Raw genomic sequence first — 23,021 nt, forward strand, 5'->3', positions numbered from 1 at the left:
GCTTTGGCTCAAAAAAGGTCTCTGACAGTGGGAAGGCACTAGGCAGTCATGTGCTCCCAGACCATGCACTCAATCCTCTCTGCTGCCTCCAGCCCCCAATGGGCTTGTGAAGAGAGGGAGAGACATGATCTCCCCCTAGGAGAAGCTGGGCCTGCTGCTGCCTGCTCTTCTGCACATGGCTCTCTCTCTCTGGTCACGTTGGGGGGGGGGGCAAAACAAGGTCTCTCATTGGGCTTTGTGAGAACACACATCTATAAAATACAGCTGATGGCACTGTAGTGTTCTGCGTTAATATTCCGAAAGTAACCTACTGAACAAGTGATGTCACTTCTGGTGATGTCAGGAGGTGTGGTCTAATATGCAAATGAAATCCTGCTTGGCTTTTTCTACAAAAAAGCCCTGTTGACAACCTTTCTTTCTAGTGATAGTTTTGTCATCCCGCCTTTCCCCAAATGCATACAAAAACAAGAGGAACCACAGTGTATAAAGTTTGACAAGAAACTGAGACAAAACACTGTGGATGTACATTTAAACCAGTACAATAATATATTCACAATTTCATATATTACTTTGCACATTGAGTAGGGAAAAATATCTTACAGTTTTAACAACTAGTTCAAACACACAAAGAGCTATAAGTTCCAATAATATTGTACAATTTAACAAAGCACTGTAACAATGTCACAGATATTCCAAATGTATTCTAATAGAACCAAAGCTCAACAAATATAGTTTACTTAAGCAGCACCCACTGTCTATCAATTTGATATATCTGCAACCTGAAAGAAGATCTGGAGTTGAAACATGCTTGAAAATCTGGGGTGCATGTAGTTGCATATTTACCATATTATTGTCTGAACAACATTTATTAATTTGGCGTGGGGGTTGGTTCAAGCCCATTTGAACTGTGCAATATTACAATGCATACTCACCAACCTAACGCTTGATAAGCAATTAACTGTTTGAAAGTTCTTTGTTAAATTGTACAATATTATTGGAGCTTATAGCTCTTTGTGTTTTGAACTCGTTGTTAAAACTGTAAGGTAGTTTTCCTTACTCAAGGTGCATAGTAATATACAAAATTGTGGATATATGATTGTACTTATTTAAAGATACATACACAGTGTTCCTCCCCTCCGCCAATGCGAGCAGAACAAGCTCACTCTGTCAGCCAGCGTTAATAAACACAGTGGCCAACAAAACTGCTTTAGCTTAGATACAAGATTCAGCAATCCAAAGTCTAAGACCAAGAAGATAATTAATCAAAGGTGAATGGGCAATCAGCAATGCATACCTTGCTGATTGGAAATCACAGTAAAGATACACATAGCGGCAAATGTCACTGCTTGAGCTCAAGTCTCAACAATCTTTGAAGGGAATGGAACATCTAAAGTTAGATTTCATTATCTGAGGGCTGGTAATAAGGATCCTCTATCCCTCATTCTGCCCCCACCCCAATTCCATAAGCCTGAGGCCTGTGCCATAGGTACTTACATTGCTGTTCTTCCCTGATAGGATACACTCCTCTATTCTTTGTTGGGATGCAGGCCAGTGAATCTGCCAAATAAAACAACACCTTCACCCATGAGGCTGTAATTTCCAGGAGAATCACACTAAGGACAACTGGGAAGGGCCTTCACCATGCCCAGTGTTGGTGCCAACTGATACATAAGTACAAAGTGAAGGCCCATCCCAGTCTCAATCCAGCCAGTCCCCTGGGAAAGTAAACTTGAAGCTGAAGATCAATAAGGATCTTTCAACAATCATTTGTAGAACAGTTCAGTTCTTCTTTATTAGTTTCAGGAGTTCTAAGTGTGTTTCTTAAGTGTGCGATTTAGGGTTTCCAACCTCCAGATGTGGCCTGGCGTTCTCTCAGAATTGCAACTGGTCACCAGATTACAAAGATCAGTTACCTCGGACGAAATGGCAGATTTGGAGGTAGGGTTGCCAGGTCTGTATTGGAAAATCCCTGCAGACTCTGGGGGTGGATCTCTGAGATGGTGGGGTTTGGGGAGGGGAGGGGCCTCAGCATAGTACAACGGCATAGAGTCTACTCTTTAAAGCAGCCATTTTCTCTAGGGGAGCTGATCTCTGCCAGCTGGAGATCATTGTAAAAGAAGGCGATCTCCAGGTCCCACCTGAAGGCTGGCAGTCCTATTTGGGGGATAGACTGTATGGCATCATATCCCCACTGAGCTCTCCAAACTTTCCTCTCCAAGCACTGCTCCCAAATTTCCAGAAATATCCCAATCTGGAGTTGGCAACCCTACTGGAACGTCTGTTGTGAGGGAGATCACATTTAATAGCAATTAGAACGCAGCTTGTTGAGAAAATACAATTCTTCTCCCTGTGTGTGCCAAAACTGTATTAGTTTTGTTAGTGGCTATGCAAGTGTCTCAAACATATCACACTGTGTCACTGCAATAACATTAATGATAGCTACACAGCTGCCTCTTCCTCTATAGCTGTCACTTTGAGACTTATATTTTAAAGATACAGCAGGAAATACCCTATTTTGATTTTCTCTTTTTAGAAATTAAGCACTGTAGTAGCCCTGCATGTCCATTCATTTTATTAACTTTATGCTTTTTAAAGAAAGGTCTTTCAAGGGTGTGTGCTATCCCTCTCCAGAACTGGAACACAAATCTCTTCTGAGCTTAAAAAAAAGTTATGCTAAAGCACAGTCATTGGAAGAGAATTAATTCATTAATTGTAGGGATGCCAAAAAAATTATAAAATAACATTGATTTTGACCCTGCTTCTGATCTATTTGCTCCACAATCCATCCACTTCAAACTCAGTGTATAATCACTCATGCATTCTGTTCCCCACTAAACTGAAATTTTCTGCCTGCTCCAAATGCATCCCAGGGGTTCCCTGCCTTTTCTTTACTCTGGGTACAAAAGATAAATGCCCTTACAATTAGGGGCTCCCGATTGATGTCATGAAGGTCCAGAGACAGTATGTAGTCTTTGCTCCCCACATACATGCGATCGTGATCTTCATCCTTCAGGAGGATACGATAGTCTGTTGAGTTGAGCAGGAAGTTGAAGAAGTGAGCAGTGCCAGTGGCCTTGAGCTCTGGAGGAATAAACACAGGGAAAGTGGTAGGGGGTTAGCTGGCACTTTCTGGGGTTATTTTTGATATCATGGCAAAAATCTGTTTAAGTGGCATGCTTGATTTGTAGTAAAGGGCATAAAACATTTTCAACTCACTCTAGTTTTTAAAGCATTTGTTCTTTTTCCTTTATTATTATTAATTCACATTAAGTTTCTTGTTTTATACTCATTATTCCCCCCCACACACACACTAGTTTCAAGAGAAACCACATTTCCAGCCGTAATTCCCTCCCTCTTTTGATCCAATTAGGATGAAAGTCTCAGGAGTCGTATCTATCACCCTTTGACTGCTGCTTGCTAAAGTTCAGGTAGATAAGAGAAAGGATCCCCATTTTGCATAATCAATGAAAACGTTGCTTATGATATGACAACTATTGGTAAATGTTTGCTTCCTATGGAAGCAGGTGTATATATATATATCCATGTACATGAGACCACCCATTCACATCTAAAGCAGGACATGCAGGAGTGCATAATAGAGGGAGCAAAATCTTACACCTCCTGTTATTGGTTTGGCCATAGTTCATATAACTTTCTCTCATGTGCATTGTAGCGCATGTGCATAAAGTCAGCAGGTGCTGCCTGGCATGGGAGGAGGGAGAAACTGTGGCATGTACCAACATCCCAATCTAGCCTACAGAACTGCCTCCCAATATGCAAACAAAACATTTACCTCTGTCTGGCCAATGTTGCCAGAAGAGGCAAGCACAGTATTTGTTATTCCTTTCCCAAGTCCACATTTCAGCTTATGAGTCACAGACCCACAAAGAACAGAATTGTCTTGCAAATGGGAATCCGCCAAATCAAAGTCCAGAAGTTACCATGGTCTGCAATTTGGCAGGAAAGATCACTTCTATGAGCAACTAAATCCTTGAGAACTTCATCCCTACTGGGTATGTGTGGGAAGGGAAATGACTACCAGATTGTTTAATTGACTTTAATTCTGATATTAAAGAACCAGAACGAATATTTTAAAATTAGAAAAGAATCAACTCAAAGTATCTGTGTGGGGGGGGTGCACCGCCTTTAAACATTACTGACTGTTGTTAATATTTCAATTCAGATTACTTGTAATCAGTGTCGAACTATGTAATATTTTCAGTTCTGGTTTCAGTTAATATCCAAGTACACCTCAGTGTAGGGCTGCCAATCCCCAGGTGGGGGCAGGGGATCCCCCGGTTTGGAGACCCTCCCCCCACTTCAGGGTTGTCAGAAAGCGGGGGGAGGGGAGGGAAATGTCTGCTGGGAACTCTATTATTCCCTATGGAGATTTATTCCCATAGAAAATCATGGAGAATTGATCCGCAGGTATCTAGGGCTCTGGGGGGGCTGTTTTTTGGGATAGAGGCACCAAATTTTCAGTATAGCATCTAGTGCCTCTCCCCAAAATACCCCCCAAGTTTTAAAAAGATTGGACCAGGGGGTCCAATTCTATGAGCCCCAAAATAAGGTGTCCCTATCCTTCATTATTTCCTATGGAAGGAAGGCATTGAAAATGTGTGCCGTCCCTTTAAATGTGATGGCCAGAACTCCCTTTGGAGTTCAATTATGCTTGTCACAGCCTTGATCTTGGCTCCACCCCTAATGTCTCCTGGCTCCACCCCCAAAGTCCCCAGATATTTCTTGAATTGGACTTGGCAACTCTACCTCAGTGGCAGCTGTCAAGCCCCCAAATTCCGAAGCACCTTGAGATTTAAGCATGATGAAATCTGAGCCTTTATCAATAAACCATCCCCTCAGCAACTAATCCCAGGCAGCAAGACTTGGTTTTCTGTTCCTAAACATTTGGGCTTATAGCCAGCCTAATACTATGCAACTAGGTACTCCTAGTCCCATTGAAACCAATTGGCTCTGGTACTGGTACGTGGGATCTATTCTTGAGGACAGACAGATCTTTGTGAATCTCAGTAAGGCCATGGAATGTGCATAATTTATCATAACAGACCTGAGGGGAGTAGAATACTCTCATAACAATGTTTTGTAGTAACTATACATAACTGGAACCAATTAATCAGGAAATGTGCATTTGCCTAATTACAGAAGGTAGGCTGCACTTATTAAAGATTCCACATATTTTTATGTTGTATCTCAAGCAGCAGGAGCCTGGCTGTTTTCCATATGTGACAAGAAGACTGTTCCTAAATCTTGAGGCCATCTTCTCCTTACTTTCACTGTTGCTAACATTTCCTATTCCACAACTGAAAAGAAAATTGTGGAGGAAGCGATTAGCAAGATGCTAGTCAGAAATTGTTCAGTTACAGCACTGTTCAGAAACCACACCCATAGTTCAGGTAGCTCTGAGACACAGGAACAACCACCGTGGCTTACAGAGACATAGGTTTCTTAATCCAAATAGCATGTAAAGTACATGGCTTTGTACTGGATGTTTTGTTCCAGTCAATGCAAGGCAAACTGTGATTTGTGGTGCTCTTTGCCATTACCTTGGTTGGCAAGAAATGATTCCTTAGAGCCTGTCCCAACTCAAGTACCTTTCTGAGTACAGCAGCACTCACAAGGGACCCAGTGTGGTCTGCAGGATAATGTATTGGATCTGAGCCCGAGAATGCTAAATTTAAAGCTCAGCACTGTCATGGACTCACTGGTGGCCTTGGCAGTCCGCTACCTCTCAGCTTAAATCAATTACATTAATTAACTGTGTGTTAGAAAGGGGAATTTCATTACACAGTATGTGGGATTCCAATCCCCAGAACCTGGAACTGTCTATTAAAAATTCTCCTGTAAGGATAGACTGAAATAAAATATGCTAATATGCATCAGTTCGATATATTCTGCACAACAGAGTAAAACACAGAACACTCTGCACCACTGGTCACCAAATTTTCATCTTAAGAACATAGAACATAAGAGAAGCCATGTTGGATCAGGCCAATGGCCCATCCAGTCCAACACTCTGTATCACACAGTGGCCAAAAATTTATACACACACACACACACTGTGGCTAATAGCCACTGATGGACCTCTGCTCCATATTTTTATCTAACCCCCTCTTGAAGCTGGCTATGCTTGTAGCCACCACCACCTCCTGTGGCAGTGAATTCCACATGTTAATCACGCTTTGGGTGAAGAAGTACCTCCTTTTATCCGTTCTAACCCGACTGCTCAGCAATTTCATTGAATGTCCACGAGTTCTTGTATTGTGAGAAAGGGAGAAAAGTACTTCTTTCTCTACCTTCTCCATCCCATGCATAATCTTGTAAATCTCTATCATGTCACCCCGCAGTCGACATTTCTCCAAGCTAAAGAGCCCCAAGCATTTTAACCTTTCTTCATAGGGAAAGTGTTCCAAACCTGTAATCATTCTAGTTGCCCTTTTCTGCACTTTTTCCAATGCTATAATATCCTTTTTTGAGGTGCAGTGACCAGAATTGCACACAGTATTCCAAATGAGACCGCACCATCGATTTATACAGGGGCATTATGATACTGGCTGATTTGTTTTCAATTCGCTTCCTAATAATTCCCAGCATGGCGTTGGCCTTTTTTATTGCAATCGCACACTGTCATGACATTTTCAGTGAGTTATCTACCACGACCCCAAGATCTCTCTCTTGGTCAGTCTCTGCCAGTTCACACCCCATCAATTTGTATTTGCAGCTGGGATTCTTGGCCCAAATGTGCATTACTTTGCACTTGGCCACATTGAACCTCATCTCCCACGTTGACGCCCACTCACCCAGCCTCAACAGATCCCTTTGGGAGTGCCTCACAATCCTCTCTGGTTCTTACCACCCTGAACAATTTAGTGTCATCTGCAAACTTGGCCACTTCACTGCTTACTCTCAATTCCAAATCATTTATGAACAAGTTAAAGAGCATGGGACCCAGTACTGAGCCCTGCGGCACTCCACTGCTTACCGTCCTCCACTGCAAAGACTGCCCATTTATACTCACTCTCTGCTTCCTTTTAATTAGCCAGTTTTTGATCCACAAGAGGACCTGTCCTTTTTCTCCATGACTATCAAGCTTACTAAGAAGCCTTTGATGAGGAATTTTATCAAAAGCTTTCTGGAAGTCAAGGTAAACAATATCTATCGGGTCTCCTCTGTCCACATGTTTGTTCACCCCCTCAAAGAAATGTAACAGGTTAGTGAAGCAAGATCTTCCCTTACAGAACCCATGCTGAGTCTTCAATAACTCGTGTTCATCAATGTGCCTACTCATTCTGTCCTTGATAATGGTTTCTACCAACTTTCCTGGTATTGAAGTCAGAGTGACTGGCCTGTAGGTACCCGGATCTCCTCTGGAACCCTTTTTAAAGATGGGGGTGACATTTGCTACCTTCCAGTCCTCAGGCATCTTGACTAGGTTTAGGGCTAGACTGGGTAGATATATGGAAATACTAAGTCCTGTTTCTCATAAACTGTTTGTGGGCAAAGTGCTTCCCCTCTCTGAGGGAAATCCATGAACAATTTTCCATGAATTATTTTCAAATACAACAGCAACAGCATGGGCATTCAATTCAGATTAGGGCTACAACTCTGGGGAAGTGGGGTTTAACTATTTCCACCAGTGCCATTTCCCTGAGGCAAATCACACAGAGACACCATCTGCTATTTTCCCCATAGGGAAAACATACAGATATCATCAAGACCTCTGGCTGTCATGCATAGTTTGGCCCTGTGCTTGAGTTACCAACCTCCAGGTTGAAGGACTCCTAGAATTACTACTGATCTTCAGAGTACAGAAATCAATTCATCTGAAAGAAATGTCAGCTTTTGGGGATGACTTTAAGGTACACCACTAAATGTGGACAAAATTGATCTGTTAGAATGGCTACAAAGGATGAATGTTCTAGGAGTTCTGCTTCTTTTATGGTATACCATAGAGACTCTCTAGGAGAAACTGGTTATTACTTGTAAAGGCACTAAGGTCAGCTGGGGCTTTAGTGAGGGATGGGACTGCTGTTGGCTGGAGTCCCCCCATGAGTCTTCAGAATGGATTTTTCTCCTCACACTGGCTGTTTTCAATGTTTTCCCTTAGTGGCACACAGCACACCCTTGATTGACTTGGACGCTTCCACATAACTATGCACTCTTGCCAAACATGGCTCACAGGGGTCCCAGGGCTCTCCCTTTTAAGCCTAAGCAAAGGGGGGGATTTCTTTTTTTGCTACAGCTTAAAAGAGTAAACAGCATGCCTGCTGCAGGCAGAGGAGCATGTGAAAGCTCTGACTGCAGCCAATCTAGAGGAGAAGGCAGATGGTCTAAAAATGGGATGTTCAGTGCTGACTTTCCCCTTCCTTTTCACTCATTGGTCCTTTTAAAAAAAGAATTCATCCTTTCAACTGTAAGCCATGGCTCTCTGCTTGATGGAGGGGGCTACTGGGTACATAGGGAGCCTGACAAGATTGCTATCTGGTTGACACTTCTGCACCCACCTGACAAGCAAGAAGGGAGAGTAGGAAGGGATGGTACCAGCAGCAGGTGGCTTGGAGACAGGCTTGGAATGTCATCCCTGTGTACCTCAATCCCACTCCATGCTGCTTGCACAGTGGTGGTGGCTTTTTCCAGCCTCCTATGAAAGCAGCCACTGAGTAAAACCAGAAACAGGATTTTGAGAGGGATTTTAGGAAGACTGGAACATAACTGGATCCAGTTATGACAGTTCAGTTATTTAGGGATCAAAGGATTAGTATGACATATAGTGCAAAGACATACAGAAGCTAATAATTAATGTACAGGTGGGGAAAAGGCAAGAGGAAGCAATACATGGCAGGACATTTAAATTACAAATTTGATAGTGATCTCATGGGAAGGTAAAGAGTTGAACTTTGATCTGGACATGACACCGTTTCATATCTGGACATGACATGGTTTCATATCCTTGCTGACCTCCCTCTCTTCCCCAACTGACCTTCTCAACCATCACTGCGAAGCTGGAGTTGGCAACCCTGACACTAGGCTTGCCAGCTGCCCACTAACTGTGGACAAACTTTACTCACACTCCATGTACCTCCCCCCATTCCCTCAATAGCATGGAACGGGAAAATGAGGGGAAAACAATATAATCACATCAAGCAACTTTCTAGGAATCCCCCTAATCTTTATGGTCTTTCCCATAAATATTGGAGGAATTACTAGAGCAGGGTTTCCCAAAGTGGCCTGGTTATTTTTACAGTTCTCCTTCATGGTCCACTAAAATTTAGGGATGGAGCCAGGAGACTTTGGGGGTGGAGCCAGGAGACAGGAAATTATGTACAAACATGCTTAAAACTCTTGGAATATTTTGTTTAGGAAAGGTGGGAGAACAGTGGGATTTTGCAATGCAATTTTAAAAATAAAACATCAGAAAAGACTGACAGAGAGAGAGAGAGGGATACATAGAAACAGAAGCCAACATCTCATATTTAGCTTGTTATTGCTATTTAGTCTTTGCATAAAACATCTAGTCAAAACATCTTCATTAAGTTGTATGTTAATTTGCTGCTCACTTATGTAGAGGCAAGAGCCCCATGGCGCAGAGTGTTAAAGCTGCAGTACTGCAGTCCTAAGCTCTGTTCACAACCTGAGTTCAATCCCCGGTGGAAGCTGAGTATTCAGGTAGCCGGCTCGAGGTTGACTCAGCCTTCCATCCTTCCAAGGTCGATAAAATGAGTACTCAGTTTGCTGGGGGGAAAGTGTAGATGACTGGGGAAGGCAATGGCAAACCACCCCGTAAAAAATCTGCCGTGAAAACATTGTGAAAGCAACGTCACCCCAGAGTTGGAAACAACTGGTGCTTACACAGGGGACCTTTCCTTTTTCTATGTAAAGGCATCTCCCAAACACATTTCTTCAGATACATAGAAATGGAAGCTTACACACACACACATTAGCTTCCATTTCTATGTATCTGAAGAAATGTGTTTGCACACAAAAGTTTGTACCTTGAATAAATTTTTGCTGGTCTTAAAAATGCCACTGGACTCAACATCTGTTAATTTAAACTGTAAGGTAGTAATTTGCCAAGGCCACCAGTAAATCCACTGGCATATTGTTCCAATTCAGACACAAAATTCTCATGCCCGGGTCGGGTCCAGTATAATAGCCTTCAGGCCACACTGGGTCACTTACTTATAAGATAGCATGGCTGCCCTTGTAGGGTTGCCAGGTCTGGGTTGAAAAATACCTGGAGACTTTGGGGGTGGAGCCAGGAGAGGGCAGGGTTTGGGGAGGGGAGGGACCTCAGAATGGTGCAAAGCCATAGACTTCACCCTCCAAAGCAGCCATTTTCCTCAGGGGAGCTGAGGACCGTCAGCTGGAGATCAGCTGTAAAATAAGGATATCTCCAGGCCCCAACTGGAGGCTGGCAACCTCCTTGAGGGAGGCACAAGAGCTGAGGGAGACTCCAAGGAATCATTTCTTGACACATGGTAACATCATGACCAAGCACTTTGCAGTTTGTTGGAAGGAAATACCTTTTTTCCAAATTAAACTGGACTTAAGTTGTCACTCACTCAAAACTCTCTTCTCTCTTCCTGTTGTAAAATTATAAAAGTCATTTATTTTTTTATATATTAATCTGTGGACATTCCTTGTTCACCAGTAGCGAAATTCTGAAACTACCAAAAAGGATAAAGGAAAATATTTCCTCTATTTCTGTTGTTGTAGCTGGTGCTGACACTACTACCACTATTATTCCTACCACTGGCATCAACACATAAACAGCAAGTATCACCTGTCTGTTTATATCAAAAGGTGCTGAAATTGCTTAAACCTAAGGTGTGTGCAGGCAATTTTTATGTGACAATTTAACAATTGCAGGGGACTTAAGTTCTAAAAGTTTGTCTACTCTTATGGCTCAGCTCACTCATCCAACACTGTCCAACAAATCTATCAGAACAGCTGTATGTGGTCACCATAAATTGGCTGCAACTTGATGGCACTCTACATGCTCACACACTCATACCAACAACTAATGGAACCATAACACCTAGGGTTGCCAGCCTTCAGGTAGGGTCTGAAGATCTCCTGCTTTTACAACTGATTTCCAGCTGGCAGAGATCAACTCCCCGGGAGAAAATGGCTGCTTTGAGGGGTGGACTCTATGGCACTGTACCATGCTGAGGCCCCTCCCCTCCACAAACCCTGACCTCTCCCAGATCCACCCCAAAGTCTACAGGTATTTTCCATTTCCGATCTGGCAACCCTACACCCCTGCCTGCAAAACCCCACTGGGGCATCAGCCAGTGGTATCAAGAGCAGTGGGGCAAACTGGAAAGTGTGAGATTGAAGAAGGACTATAGGAGAGAAATGTAGACATGCTAGTGGAAATTCACTGAAACATATTTTTCTGTGTTTTATTGCCCTGAGATTCCATGCTCAGTTACTATGACCTTTCGTATGAAATGGATTTGGACAACAATCCAATACTAAATGATACCATTTCACTGGAATCCAGTGTTTCCAATAATAATCTAATCATGTACCCAGGCTCTTATGAAAAGCAGAAAATAAACATCCCAAATGTATTCTATAAATATGCTCACTCAAGGACTTTTGTCTGTTACTTGAAACAAGGAGTTTAAATAATCTATTTTTGGTACTGTCTGCAAAATCACTTGTTAGACCATTCTTACAAGTGATGATTAAATTGTTGTCTCAGTGTCTTTTTGGGGGGGAGGGGGTGTCATTTCCTGTGTATATAATACTACTGAAAAATCTGTACTAGGTAGACTGTACATTTGGTTTCAAAATTGGTTCTTTCCCACTATTGGCCCTGTATTAAGAATGTTTATAAGTTGTGCATCTCAAACTGAAAGGTACCATCAAGATTCACCTTGGCACACAGTTCACCACAGTATGCACTCAGAACATTCCTTGGCACTCACTCTGAGCTGATAGCTACATGGTAGGTACAGACGGGCAAGCAGTGGTGGCAGTGTCCTGTCCCAGAAGTGATCTGGCACACAAAAAAGCACCCTGGGGCGGTCAGACGGGACACAGCCTGCTGCCAGAACAGGAACAGGCTGTGGGCGCCCAGAAGAACATTCAGATAGCCAGGAAAGGCGCCTCAAAAATGCCTTACTGTTTGCTACCACTTTTAGTATGTGGTAACTTTTTAAGTCGCTCTACAGACGACTAGGGACAAGGTGAGTATGGGAGTGGTCCGCTAGCCAGATGTGTGCTTGTGACCTGCATTTTTTAAGCCACACAGGGGCCATCCCTGTGTCAGCTTAAACTGCCAGTCTGGACCCAGACTTTGTTCCTCATATCCATGTTGTCGATAGGGTCTTTTAGGTATGTTCCAGTCCTTTCACTGTTTTGCTTCATTTCCTTTGGCCACTCGTTTTTGCTCGCCCACCAGTGCCCTCCACTCCAAATGCATGTTTCCAGGTGTAAATATGCATATGATCTCTGTAACATATATATATATATATCTCCTGACCAAAGGAGGAAGAGCTCATATCCTCCTGCTTCTGCCTTGAGCCTCAAAAGAACAAGGCAGAAGAATGCAAGTCTAAAACAAGCCATGGAACAAATTAAAGGATAAACCTCCTGTGCCATCTGACTCCAGGGGGAGTAGCAAAGTGGCCTAAGACAAGGCCTGGCTACGGTTATTACAGCAAAGGAGCCTGTGCTGTGACACAGGGCTTTTTTGTAGAAAATCCCAGCAGGAACTCATTGGCATATTGAGCCACAACCTCTGACACCACCATTTTTTTGCAGCAGGAATTCATTTGCATATTGGGCCATACCCCCTGATGCCAAGCCAGCCGGAACTGCGCTCCTGTGTATTCCTACTCCAAAAAAGCCCTGGCTATGAAGCAGTTAGGCAGCTGCAGAAGCAAAACACTGCATATGTAATGTGAGGAAATGTGCTTGAATAAACTTTTGTTAGTCTTAAAGGTGTCACTAGACTCAAAAGTTGTTCTATTGCTTCAGACCAGCATGGTGCCCACCTGGATCTACCAACATTGCATATGTGACACGGATAATTTCCACAAGCCTGTAGCGACAACTAGCCATTGCATATACTTTATAAAATGAGTGACACTTAATAACACCTACTATGTACTTACACTATGGTTTTAATTCAACATGGGTATTAACAATTCAAAATTAGCTATGGCTTTGTGGTGCACTCCCCTTCATGTTTACATATATACAGGGCTTTTTTGTAGCAGGAACTCCTTTGCACATTAAGGCACACCCCCCTGATATAGCAGATCCTCCAAGAGCTTACAGGGCTCTTCTTACAGGGCCTACTGTAAGCTCTTGGAGGACTGGCTACATCAGGGGAGTGTAGCCTAATATCCACTTTATATTTTCTGCTATTTATTGCTGTTATCAAACATTCTCTCTTGAGTTCTGTTCACTGACCTGGGCTTTTACCAGCAAAAGAGGCTGCCAGCCATGAAGGAGAGGGTGGACTACAGTCCCTTCCCTACGGATCTCCCCCTCCCAGGCAACTTTACTGATGCAGCAGGAATCCCAGCCATAGATGGTGTGATGCCAGTAGCACTGGTGCCGGCCTAATCTCAGACAACAGCTCTCTCATTTGACGCTACAAGATGCTTTCTCTGCCTGAGACCCTGGAGAGCTGCCACCACACAAAATAGACAATACTGAACTAGACAGTCTGAGCTAGTACAAAGCAGCCTCATCTGTTCACAAGATGCTGCTGATCTGGCAACTTATATCCCAGCATCAGTTAGGGGCAATCGTAGTGCTTGATTTTCTAAAACAGGTTAACCGAGGAAGAAGGAAGGAAGTTAATTTTGTAAGGCAGATTAATGCATTAAAGGTCATTTACATGCGCTTTTTAACTATATGCTTACTGTCTTTGTCCAGGTTGCAGGATGTGCTAACACATACTGCCTTCTGTACCCACACCATGCTGCTGGGATCCGAACTAAATAAAATAAATACTTAACAGATCTACAGACAAGATTATACCATTCCTCCCTCTGCTAAGCCTCCTTCACTGCAGCCTCATACATACATAACAATGTACAGACTGTCATCCACTGCAACAAACAATGCCCTGAGCCATCAGGGGTGGTGGTGGTGGAGGTGAACCAGGGCAGGATGCTTGTGTTTGGAAACACAGGGCGAAAGGTGGCCTCATGTATTATTAATTCATCCACAAAGCAGCTGCAGCAGCAATAGCTAAAGGGAGAATTATGGGGCACCGTTTTATTTGCACTTTCAAAAAACCCCTTTTGACAGAATCCCTCATAGGAGACTGCAAAAGGGAGCTTAGTTGCCATGAGAGGGAACTAAGATTTGGTCATGGACCAGAGGCCAGCTATGGAAGGGTGAACAAAAAGCCGGATTAGCCCTGTGGCTTTCAGTGCTTTCATTGTGCCTCTATTGTTTCCAAAATGGTCTTGAATCCTGTGAACAGGTTCAGTCACCAGATAAACTTCAGCATTTGTTGGCTTAACTTGTTTGCCCTTCCTGATGTGGGATCAATCATTATCACCTCCCAAACTGCATGATATTGTTTCTGCTGCTTGACTGAATCGCAACCCTATAGGAGCAGGAGAAATGATGCATGAGTACCAATTATCTTATCAACACCAACCACCATTCTGCCAAGGCCACCTCTTCACTGCTGGACACTGACCAGTACCACCGCTGAAAGAGGGAAGCTATTAACACAGCATACGATTTCATATCTTTGTCATAATCAGCCACTAGCTGGAGACACACCTCCACACACTATTTTTTATAATTTCTCTCTCTGTTGCCTGTATCCTCCATGGTACAGGACTTTACTAAAAACTTAAATCAACTGAGCAATCTCATGCACAAAAACTAATGAAAGTGTGTCAATGTAGTCAGTGTACATGAGGTATATCATATTTGTCCCTCTATTTGAGATATGTTCCATATAGTATATCTCCCTACTTGTGTTTTAAAAATACATGAAGAGAAGCAGATGGAAACAATAAAGGGATGCACCTTTATAAATTCTGGATAGTTCTATGAAAAGGTAACAATTACAAACATTCCACTTAGTGGAATTCTGTCTGCAGAGAGTGACTATATTGTGAAGGGCTCTGGGTTCACAACTGTGTTTTCCCAGGGAGTATCTTGTATGTGTCTCTGAATGGCTGACTGGACCTAGATTGTTGCTGTTATTCTCCTGCTGAAGTTAAAGTTACAATTTTATAAGGCCCAGATTATACAATCTTAGAGGCCTAGTGGTACCAACCGAAACCCATGCGTATGGATCTGCTAAATTATGCTGTTTTAATTATTTTCAATTCTTTATAATTTATCTGATGTTTTAAATCCTGCAGTAATCCACCCTGAGCCCGCTTGCGAGGTGGGCAGAATATAAATTTAAATAAAGAAATACTTAAGGAAGCAAATGGGGACTCAGACATGATGGTCTGGGAGAGCTGTGGAGCTGACCTGGGCTGTTTCTACAGCAAGGATTTTCCAAGTTTCAGTCCCCCAACTGCTCATATTTTCATGTTTTCACGTGTTGTTTATGAATTAACAGCCATTCCTTCCTGCTTTGCTTTAAATTTGCCCATTGTTTCCTGGACAAAACACTGTGGGCATGAGCCCTCTCTTGTGTCTGAAAGGGAAACAGCATAATCAGAGAAGTGCTAGTCAGTTACCCTTTCATGTTTTGATGACTGCAAGGGGACAGTCCTCTGCAGAAATTAACATAACAGAGGAGAATTGCCTGCCTTTTAGACAAAGGGGAAGCAATTTTCTGCAGAGGATTTTTTTTAGATTATAAAGGTATTCCGTTATTTGTATCCACAGTTATTCATGCTGATGTTTTTATTAAAGAAGAGAATCATGTGCCTTTTGAACAGTTCGAAGGAGATCATCAGAAGATGACTGAGCTGAGATCAAAGGTGTCTCTGCAAATAAACATATATGAACATATGAAGCTGCCTTATACTGAATCAGACCTTCGGTCCATCAAAGTCAGTATTGTCTACTCAGACTGACAGCGGCTCTCCAGGGTCTCAAGCTGAGGTTTTTCATGCCTACTTGCCTGGACCCTTTTTAGTTGGCGAAGCCGGGGATTGAACCTGGGACCTTCTGCTTGCCAAGCAGATGCTCTACCACTGAGCCACCGTTATTTAAAAGATAAGGTGTTATTTCTATGCAGAATTCCCATCCTCCTCAAAACAAACAAACCAAGAAACAACCCCCAATGCTACAAATAATGCTATCTCAAACTATTATACCACAGCTAGGGAGATGGGGCCTTCATTAGGTATGAAAGGGAAATGAAAATGAGTGACGTCAAGGGTTGCCAAGTCCAATTCAAGAAATATCTGGGGACTTTGGGGGGTGGAGCCAGAAGCCAGGTTGTGATAAGCATAACTGAACTTCAAAGGGAGTTTTGGCCATCACATTTAAAGGGACTGCACACCTTTTAAATGCCTTCGCCCCAATGGAAATAATGAAGGATAGGGGTACCTTCTTTTGGGGCTCATAGAATTGGACCCTCTGGCCCGATATTTTTGAAACTTGGAGGATGTTTTGAGGAGAGGCACAGGATGCTATGTAGAAAATTTGATGCCTCTAACAAAAAAACAGCCCCCCAGAGCCCCAGATACCCATGGATCAATTCTCCATTATACCCTATGGGAATCAGACCCCATAGGGAATAATGGAGAGCCCAGCAGACATTTCCCTACCCCCCCCTCGCTTCTGATGTCCCTGAAGAGGGGAAGGGCCTCCAAATTGGGGGATCCCCTGCTCCCACCTGGGGACTGGCAACTCTACTGACTCCACCCCAGAAAATCTGGCCAGGGCTTTGGTTGCAACACAGAGCTGGCTTAAACGGAATCCAGTGAAGACAGTGGTCCTGTGCCTGTTTTCCTGATCTTATCCTGTGGGGGGATAAGATCAGGAAAACAACTCGCAGCCCTTGGTGGGGCAGCACTGGTGCTAACCCCAAAGGTGAGTAGTTTAGGGGTGATTCTGGATGCCTCCCTTTCTATAGAGGCTCAACGCTGTCAGATTAGCCTTTTACTATCTTTAACTGGTAAGGCAGTTGGTTCCTTACCTTTCTCCCTCTGACCTTGCAACAGTGATCCATGCAATGGTCATTTCCAGATTAGATTACTGTAACTTGCTCTATGCAGACCTTTTCCTTGGGTCTGATCCAGAAGCTTCAGCTGGTACAAAATGCAGTAGCTGACTGGGACATCTATGCGGACTCACACTCAGCCAGTGCTGCACCAACTGCATTGGATGCCAGTTGAGTACTGAATCAGATTCAAGGCCCTATGCTAACCTTTAAGTCCCTATGAAGTCAGGGATCAGCATACCTACAGGACCGTCTCACGCCATGTATGTCCCAAAGAACCCTGAGCTCTTCCAAACAGCATCGCTTGGAAGTCCCCAGCCTGAAGGACATCCACCATGCCTTGACTAGTGCCAAGGTCTTTTCGGCCCTGGCTCCCGCCTGGTAGAACATGCTCCCAATTCAGATCAGGGCCCTGAGGGATTTATTACAATTCCACAGAAACTGTAAAATGGAGCTGTTCCACCAGGCTTTGGGTTGAGGCAGTGGATGTTCAAATGACACCAGCCTCCTTTGATAACTTGATCAAGCTGCTTCATTGGTACCATCCGCCTAGGGCACCCCTCATACCAACTGGTGCCAGCACCAGCTGATTCTGGCTCTTAGAGAAATGTGCCCTCCCTGACATAGTGCTGCAGTCACTGTAGTTAAAACTGTTATGCTGCCATCTGGATTTTCAACTGATGTGTGTGTAATATTTTTTTGTTATAAATGACTATTGTTTTTGGAGAGGTAGAGGAACTAGTGATCAAATTGCCAACATTCGCTGGATTATGGAGAAAACACGGGAGTATCAGAAAAACGTCTATTTCTGTTTCATTGGCTATGCTAAAGCCTTTGATTGTGTGGATCACAACACACTGTGGCAAGTCCTTAATGAGATGGGAGTACCAGAGCACCTCACATGTCTCCTGAGAAACCTGTATAAGGGTCAAGAAGCAACGGTCAGAACGGGATATGGAACAACTGATTGGTTTAGAATAGGAAAAGGAGTTTGACAAGGATATATATTGTCACCCTGCTTATTTAATTTATATGCAGAGTACATCATGCGGAATGCTGGCCTGGATGAAGCAGAAGCAGGAATTAAGATTGCCGGGGAAAACATCAATAACCTCAGATATGCAGATGATATCACTCTAATGGCAGAAAGTGAGGAGGACCTAAAGAACCTCTTGCTGAGGGTAAAAGAGGAGAGCACAAAAGTAGGCTTGAAACTCAACATCAAAAAAACTAAGATCATGGCATCCAGCCCCATCACACCATGGCAAATAGATGGGAAGACATGGAAGTAGTGACAGACTTCACATTTCTGGGATCCAAGATCACTGCAGATGGTGACTGTAGCCATGAAATTAAAAGACATTTGCTCCTCGGGAGGACAGCTATGGTGAACCTGGGGAGTATAATAAAAAACAGAGACATCACCCTGCCAACAAAAGTCCGTATAGTCAAAGCAATGGTATTCCCAGTAGTAATGTATGGCTGTGAGAGCTGGACCATAAGGAAGGCCGAGTGCAGAAGAATAGATGCTTTTGAGCTGTGGTGCTGGAGAAGAATCTTGAGAGTCCCTTGGACTGCAAGAAGATCAAATCAGTCAGTCCTCAGGGAAAACAACCCAGACTGTTTCCTGGAGGTTCAGATGCTGAAGCTGAAGCTCAAATACTTTGGCCACCAAACGAGAAGGGAGCACTCCCTGGAGAAGACCCTGATGCTGGGAAAGACAGAAGGCAAAAGAAGAAGGGGACGGCAAAAGATGAGATGGCTGGACAGCGTTACTAATGTATCAAACACGAATTTGAGCAGACTTTGGAGGATGGTGGAAGACAGGAAGGCCTGGCTTGACTTTGTCCATGGGGTCGCAAAGAGTCGGACTCGACTGTGCGACTGAACAACAAATTTATTGTTTTATTATGTGTTGTAAGCTGCCTGAGTCCACTTGCCGGGTAGAGTGGGGTATAATTAAATAAATAAATGGTGGCTGAAAAATGGCTAAGATTGGACCAAAAATGAATTATTCTGGTCTTTGTGAACTCTCTGTTACAAGGGCAGTTTTACACAGACTCTTGTCAACAATCAGACAGCCACACACCCAAAAAATCACCCTAACGCAGAAGTGCCCTTGGAGTATCACAATTGTATTTGCTTCTGCATAGTTGCCTTGCTCAAGTTCATATATATTTGCAAAACAGTACCAAGGAGAACTTACAAAGGGTATAAACACGACAGAGATGTTTTTCTTTTAACAAAACTATGCAGAAAACAGTGAATTTCTCCTGTGTCTTTAACTAGTAGTAGTGCTGGGTGCCTGAGTAACTGAATATGTGATCTCCCTGGAATGTGCCAAAGTTGCTCCCATCTCTACCCTCCACTACCTGCCCCTAGCTTGGATCCTTGCTGCTGTTGTCCTTGGCTCCAGGCCATTTAATAAAGGCTCCTAGCATAAGGTTCATGCTGAGAACTCTTAGAAGGAAAGTATCCAAAAGAACATTCGCCATACATAACCCCTTGCAAGGCTCTCATGCCTTTTTGGCACTGTGAGCCAATGTATAGCACACAATTTAACAGTATGTTTACCATGGAACTACACTGTAAACAGGCTAGAATTTTTCCACCCTCATCTGGGCAAATGTCCTGATTCTAATATGACTTGGGAACAATACAAACCATGCTAAACACACAAACACACAGAGTTAATATTGTAGGTGACAAGCTGTGAAAAATCTGAGCACAGAGGGAAGCAATGGCATACCACCTGTGCTCATCTTGTGACTTGAAAACCCCTTGAGGGGTCACTGCAAGTTGGTAGAAACTCAATGACAATTAATTAATTAATTAAACCACAGTTCAATTTCAATGCAATTGCCAAGGTGTGCTTGTATATACACCACAAACCATAGACTGTTTTACACATTGTACAGATGATGACATTTAAAAGGTTGTTGGCTCCTCCAATTTTCTGAGCTCTTCCCAAATTATTATGCCAAGAGTTGTCATTTCTATTGCAGGACAAGACTCTCTTCTTTAAAAACCTTAGTATCAGGTTCACTGCTCTGGTCGAGCTAAGAAAGAGGAAAAGTCCAGAAAAAGGCAACTAGAATGATTCAAGGGTTGGAACGCTTTCCCTATGAAGAAAGGTTAAAACGCTTGGGGCTCTTTAGCTTGGAGAAACGTCGACTGTGGGGTGACATGATAGAGGTTTACAAGATAATGCATGGGATGAAGAAAGTAGAGAAAGAAGTACTTTTCTCCCTTTCTCACAATACAAGAACTCATGGGCATTCAATGAAATTGCTGAGCAGTCAGGTTAAAACGGATAAAAAGAAGTACTCCTTCACCGAAAGGGTGATTAACATGTGGAATTCACTGCCACAGGAGGTGGTGACGGCTACAAGCATAGACAGCTTCAAGAGGGGGTTAGATAAAAATACGGAGCAGAGGTCCATCAGTGGCTATTAGCCACAGTGTGTGTGTGTGTGTGTGTGTATAATTTTTTTTGGCCACTGTGTGACACAGAGTGTTGGACTGGATGGGCCATTGGCCTGATCCAACATGGCTTCTCTTATGTTCTTATGAAACTAGGTGCTAAGCTACAACCAGAGATCACAGGTTTTAATGTGCTCTTTGAGTGTGACATGCCCATCTAAAACTTGAAATATGTGATGAACAGTATGACAGATTTAACCCCCAGCCTTTAAAGAATATAAATATAACAATGAATGCCACAGGAGGTGGTGACAGCTACAAGCATAGACAGCTTCAAGAGGGGGTTAGATAAAAATACAGAGCAGAGGTCCATCAGTGGCCATTAGCCACAGTGTGTGTGTGTGTGTGTATAATTTTTTTTGGCCACTGTGTGACACAGAGTGTTAGACTGGATGGGCCATTGGCCTGATCCAATATGGCTTCTCTTATGTTCTTATGAAACTAGGTGCTAAGCTACAACCAGAGATCACAGGTTTTAATGTGCTCTTTGAGTGTGACATGCCCATCTAAAACTTGAAATATGTGATGAATATTATGACAGATTTAACCCCCAGCCTTTAAAGAATATAAATATAATAATGAATTATATCCTTTGCTAACTTGCAATGGTATCCAAAGTCTGTTGCCTAAGTCCGCTGCCTCACCCTTAGTCATGCAAGGGCTGGCCTGCTCATAATGACCTCAAATTAACCCACATCCACTTATGTGGCACTGAGACAACTCTTATTGTACCTCTGAGCCTTAGTTGAGTACTTGAGACTCTCATGCTTCCTCAGATGAAGCTATCAAAGAAGGAAACTTGTCACCCTCAGGGATTCAGAAACTGCATGCCTAGAGCTCCTGCTATAGCATTTGCCTTCTCAAAAAAATGAACCCTGCAGATGTCATTCCTCAGGAATCCTCATAAGCTGCGTGGCGCTGGCTGCTTCACTGAAGGAGATAGCCAGCAGCTCACTGATTCCATCAACTTGCAACCCTTTCCGTAGGGTTGCCAAGTCCAATTCAAGAAATATCTGTGGATTTTGGGGGTGGAACCAGGAGACTTTGGGGGTGGAGCCAGGAGACATTAGAGGTGGAACCAAGATCAAGGCTGTGACAAGCATAATTGAACTCCAAAGGGAGTTCTGGCCCTCACATTGAAAGGGATGGCACACCTTTTCAATGCCTTCCTTCCATAGGAAATAATGAAAGATAGGGGCACCTTCTTTTGGGGCTCATAGAATTGGACCCCCTGGTCCAATCTTTTTGAAACTTGGGGGGTATTTTGGGGAGAGGCACTGGATGCTATACTGAAAATTTGGTGCCTCTACCTCAAACAACAGCCCCCCCAGAGCCCCAGATACCAGCAGATGAGCCCCAGAGAGCACTGAGGTCAGTAGGAAAAAACAGATTGACTATCCCTGGCTAAAAGAAGTTAAACTTCAAAACACCCACACTTGGGCCTTTTCCGCCGCGGCCCCACATCTTTGGAATCAGCTCCCAGAGGAAGTGCGGGCCCTGCGGAACTTAGACCAGTTCCGCAGGGCCTGCAAGACCACCCTCTTTAAACAGGCGTTTATCAACGACTGAATTATAGGTGCACAACAAAGGAAACGCCAAAATGGTCTGGTCTAGGGATCCACCACCACTACATCATCTGACAGACATAGCGTCAAACAATAATGTTTACTGCCAGACTTAATAGTGTTAGATTTAGAAATGTTTTAATTAATTATTGATTGGTGCTAATGTGATTTTAATGCCTTATTATTGTATTGTTCACTTTTAAATGTTGTTAGCCCCCCTGAGCCTGCTTCGGCGGGGGAGGGCGGGATACAAATAAAATTTTACTTTACTTACAGATCAATTCTCCATGATTTTCTATGAGAATAAATCTCCATAGGGAATAACAGTCCCCAGCAGACATTTCCCTCCCCTCCCCCCGCTTCCTGACGACCCTGAAGCGGGGGGAGGGCCTCCAAACCAGGGGATCTCCTGCCCCCACCTGGGGATTGGCAACCCTACCTTTCCTGCAGCCTGACAGCCCTTGCCCGATATGTATCTATCTTCCAGTTCCTGCCTCTTGCATTTTTCCCATCTCATGTTTGTTTTGCAATAAATAAATAAAAATAGCAAAGTGGGCCCTCTCCTGATCCGAATCTTCTTTTTCTAATAGCACCAGTTATGGAAGCAATCAGAATTAGAGGGTGTGAGGGAAAATGAGCTACAAAAGCATTTGTGGATTAACAATTAGGCCAAGTAGGCACTGGCCTATGGGCCCCCACACCTTTAGGGGCCCCAGGCTGGCTTTCCCCCCTGGTTTCCCCCCACTTGCAGCCCTTCCAGCCTACATGTGCAGTCAGCATCTGAGCCACTCTTTGCCCGACTTGCCTGATGTGGCTGCTGCTTGTGTCCTTGACAAGTT

The 23,021-nt window shown here is 43.5% G+C and overlaps 1 protein-coding gene across 2 annotated transcripts in view; it reads right to left on the reverse strand.

The window, feature by feature from the left end:
- SEMA3F (semaphorin 3F) overlaps positions 1–23,021 on the reverse strand; it is a 209,646-nt gene that overhangs the window by 72,028 nt on the left and 114,597 nt on the right. For both annotated transcript variants that reach the window (XM_060240061.1, XM_060240060.1), the window contains exons 2-3: positions 2,921–3,081; positions 1,495–1,557 (exon numbers count right to left, since the gene is read on the reverse strand). In XM_060240061.1, the coding sequence (XP_060096044.1) occupies positions 1,495–1,557; positions 2,921–3,081 (224 nt within the window). The remainder of the gene's footprint in view (positions 1–1,494; positions 1,558–2,920; positions 3,082–23,021) is intronic.

Source organism: Heteronotia binoei, chromosome 5, assembly GCF_032191835.1.
Source record: "Heteronotia binoei isolate CCM8104 ecotype False Entrance Well chromosome 5, APGP_CSIRO_Hbin_v1, whole genome shotgun sequence".
Lineage (NCBI taxonomy): Eukaryota > Metazoa > Chordata > Lepidosauria > Squamata > Gekkonidae > Heteronotia > Heteronotia binoei.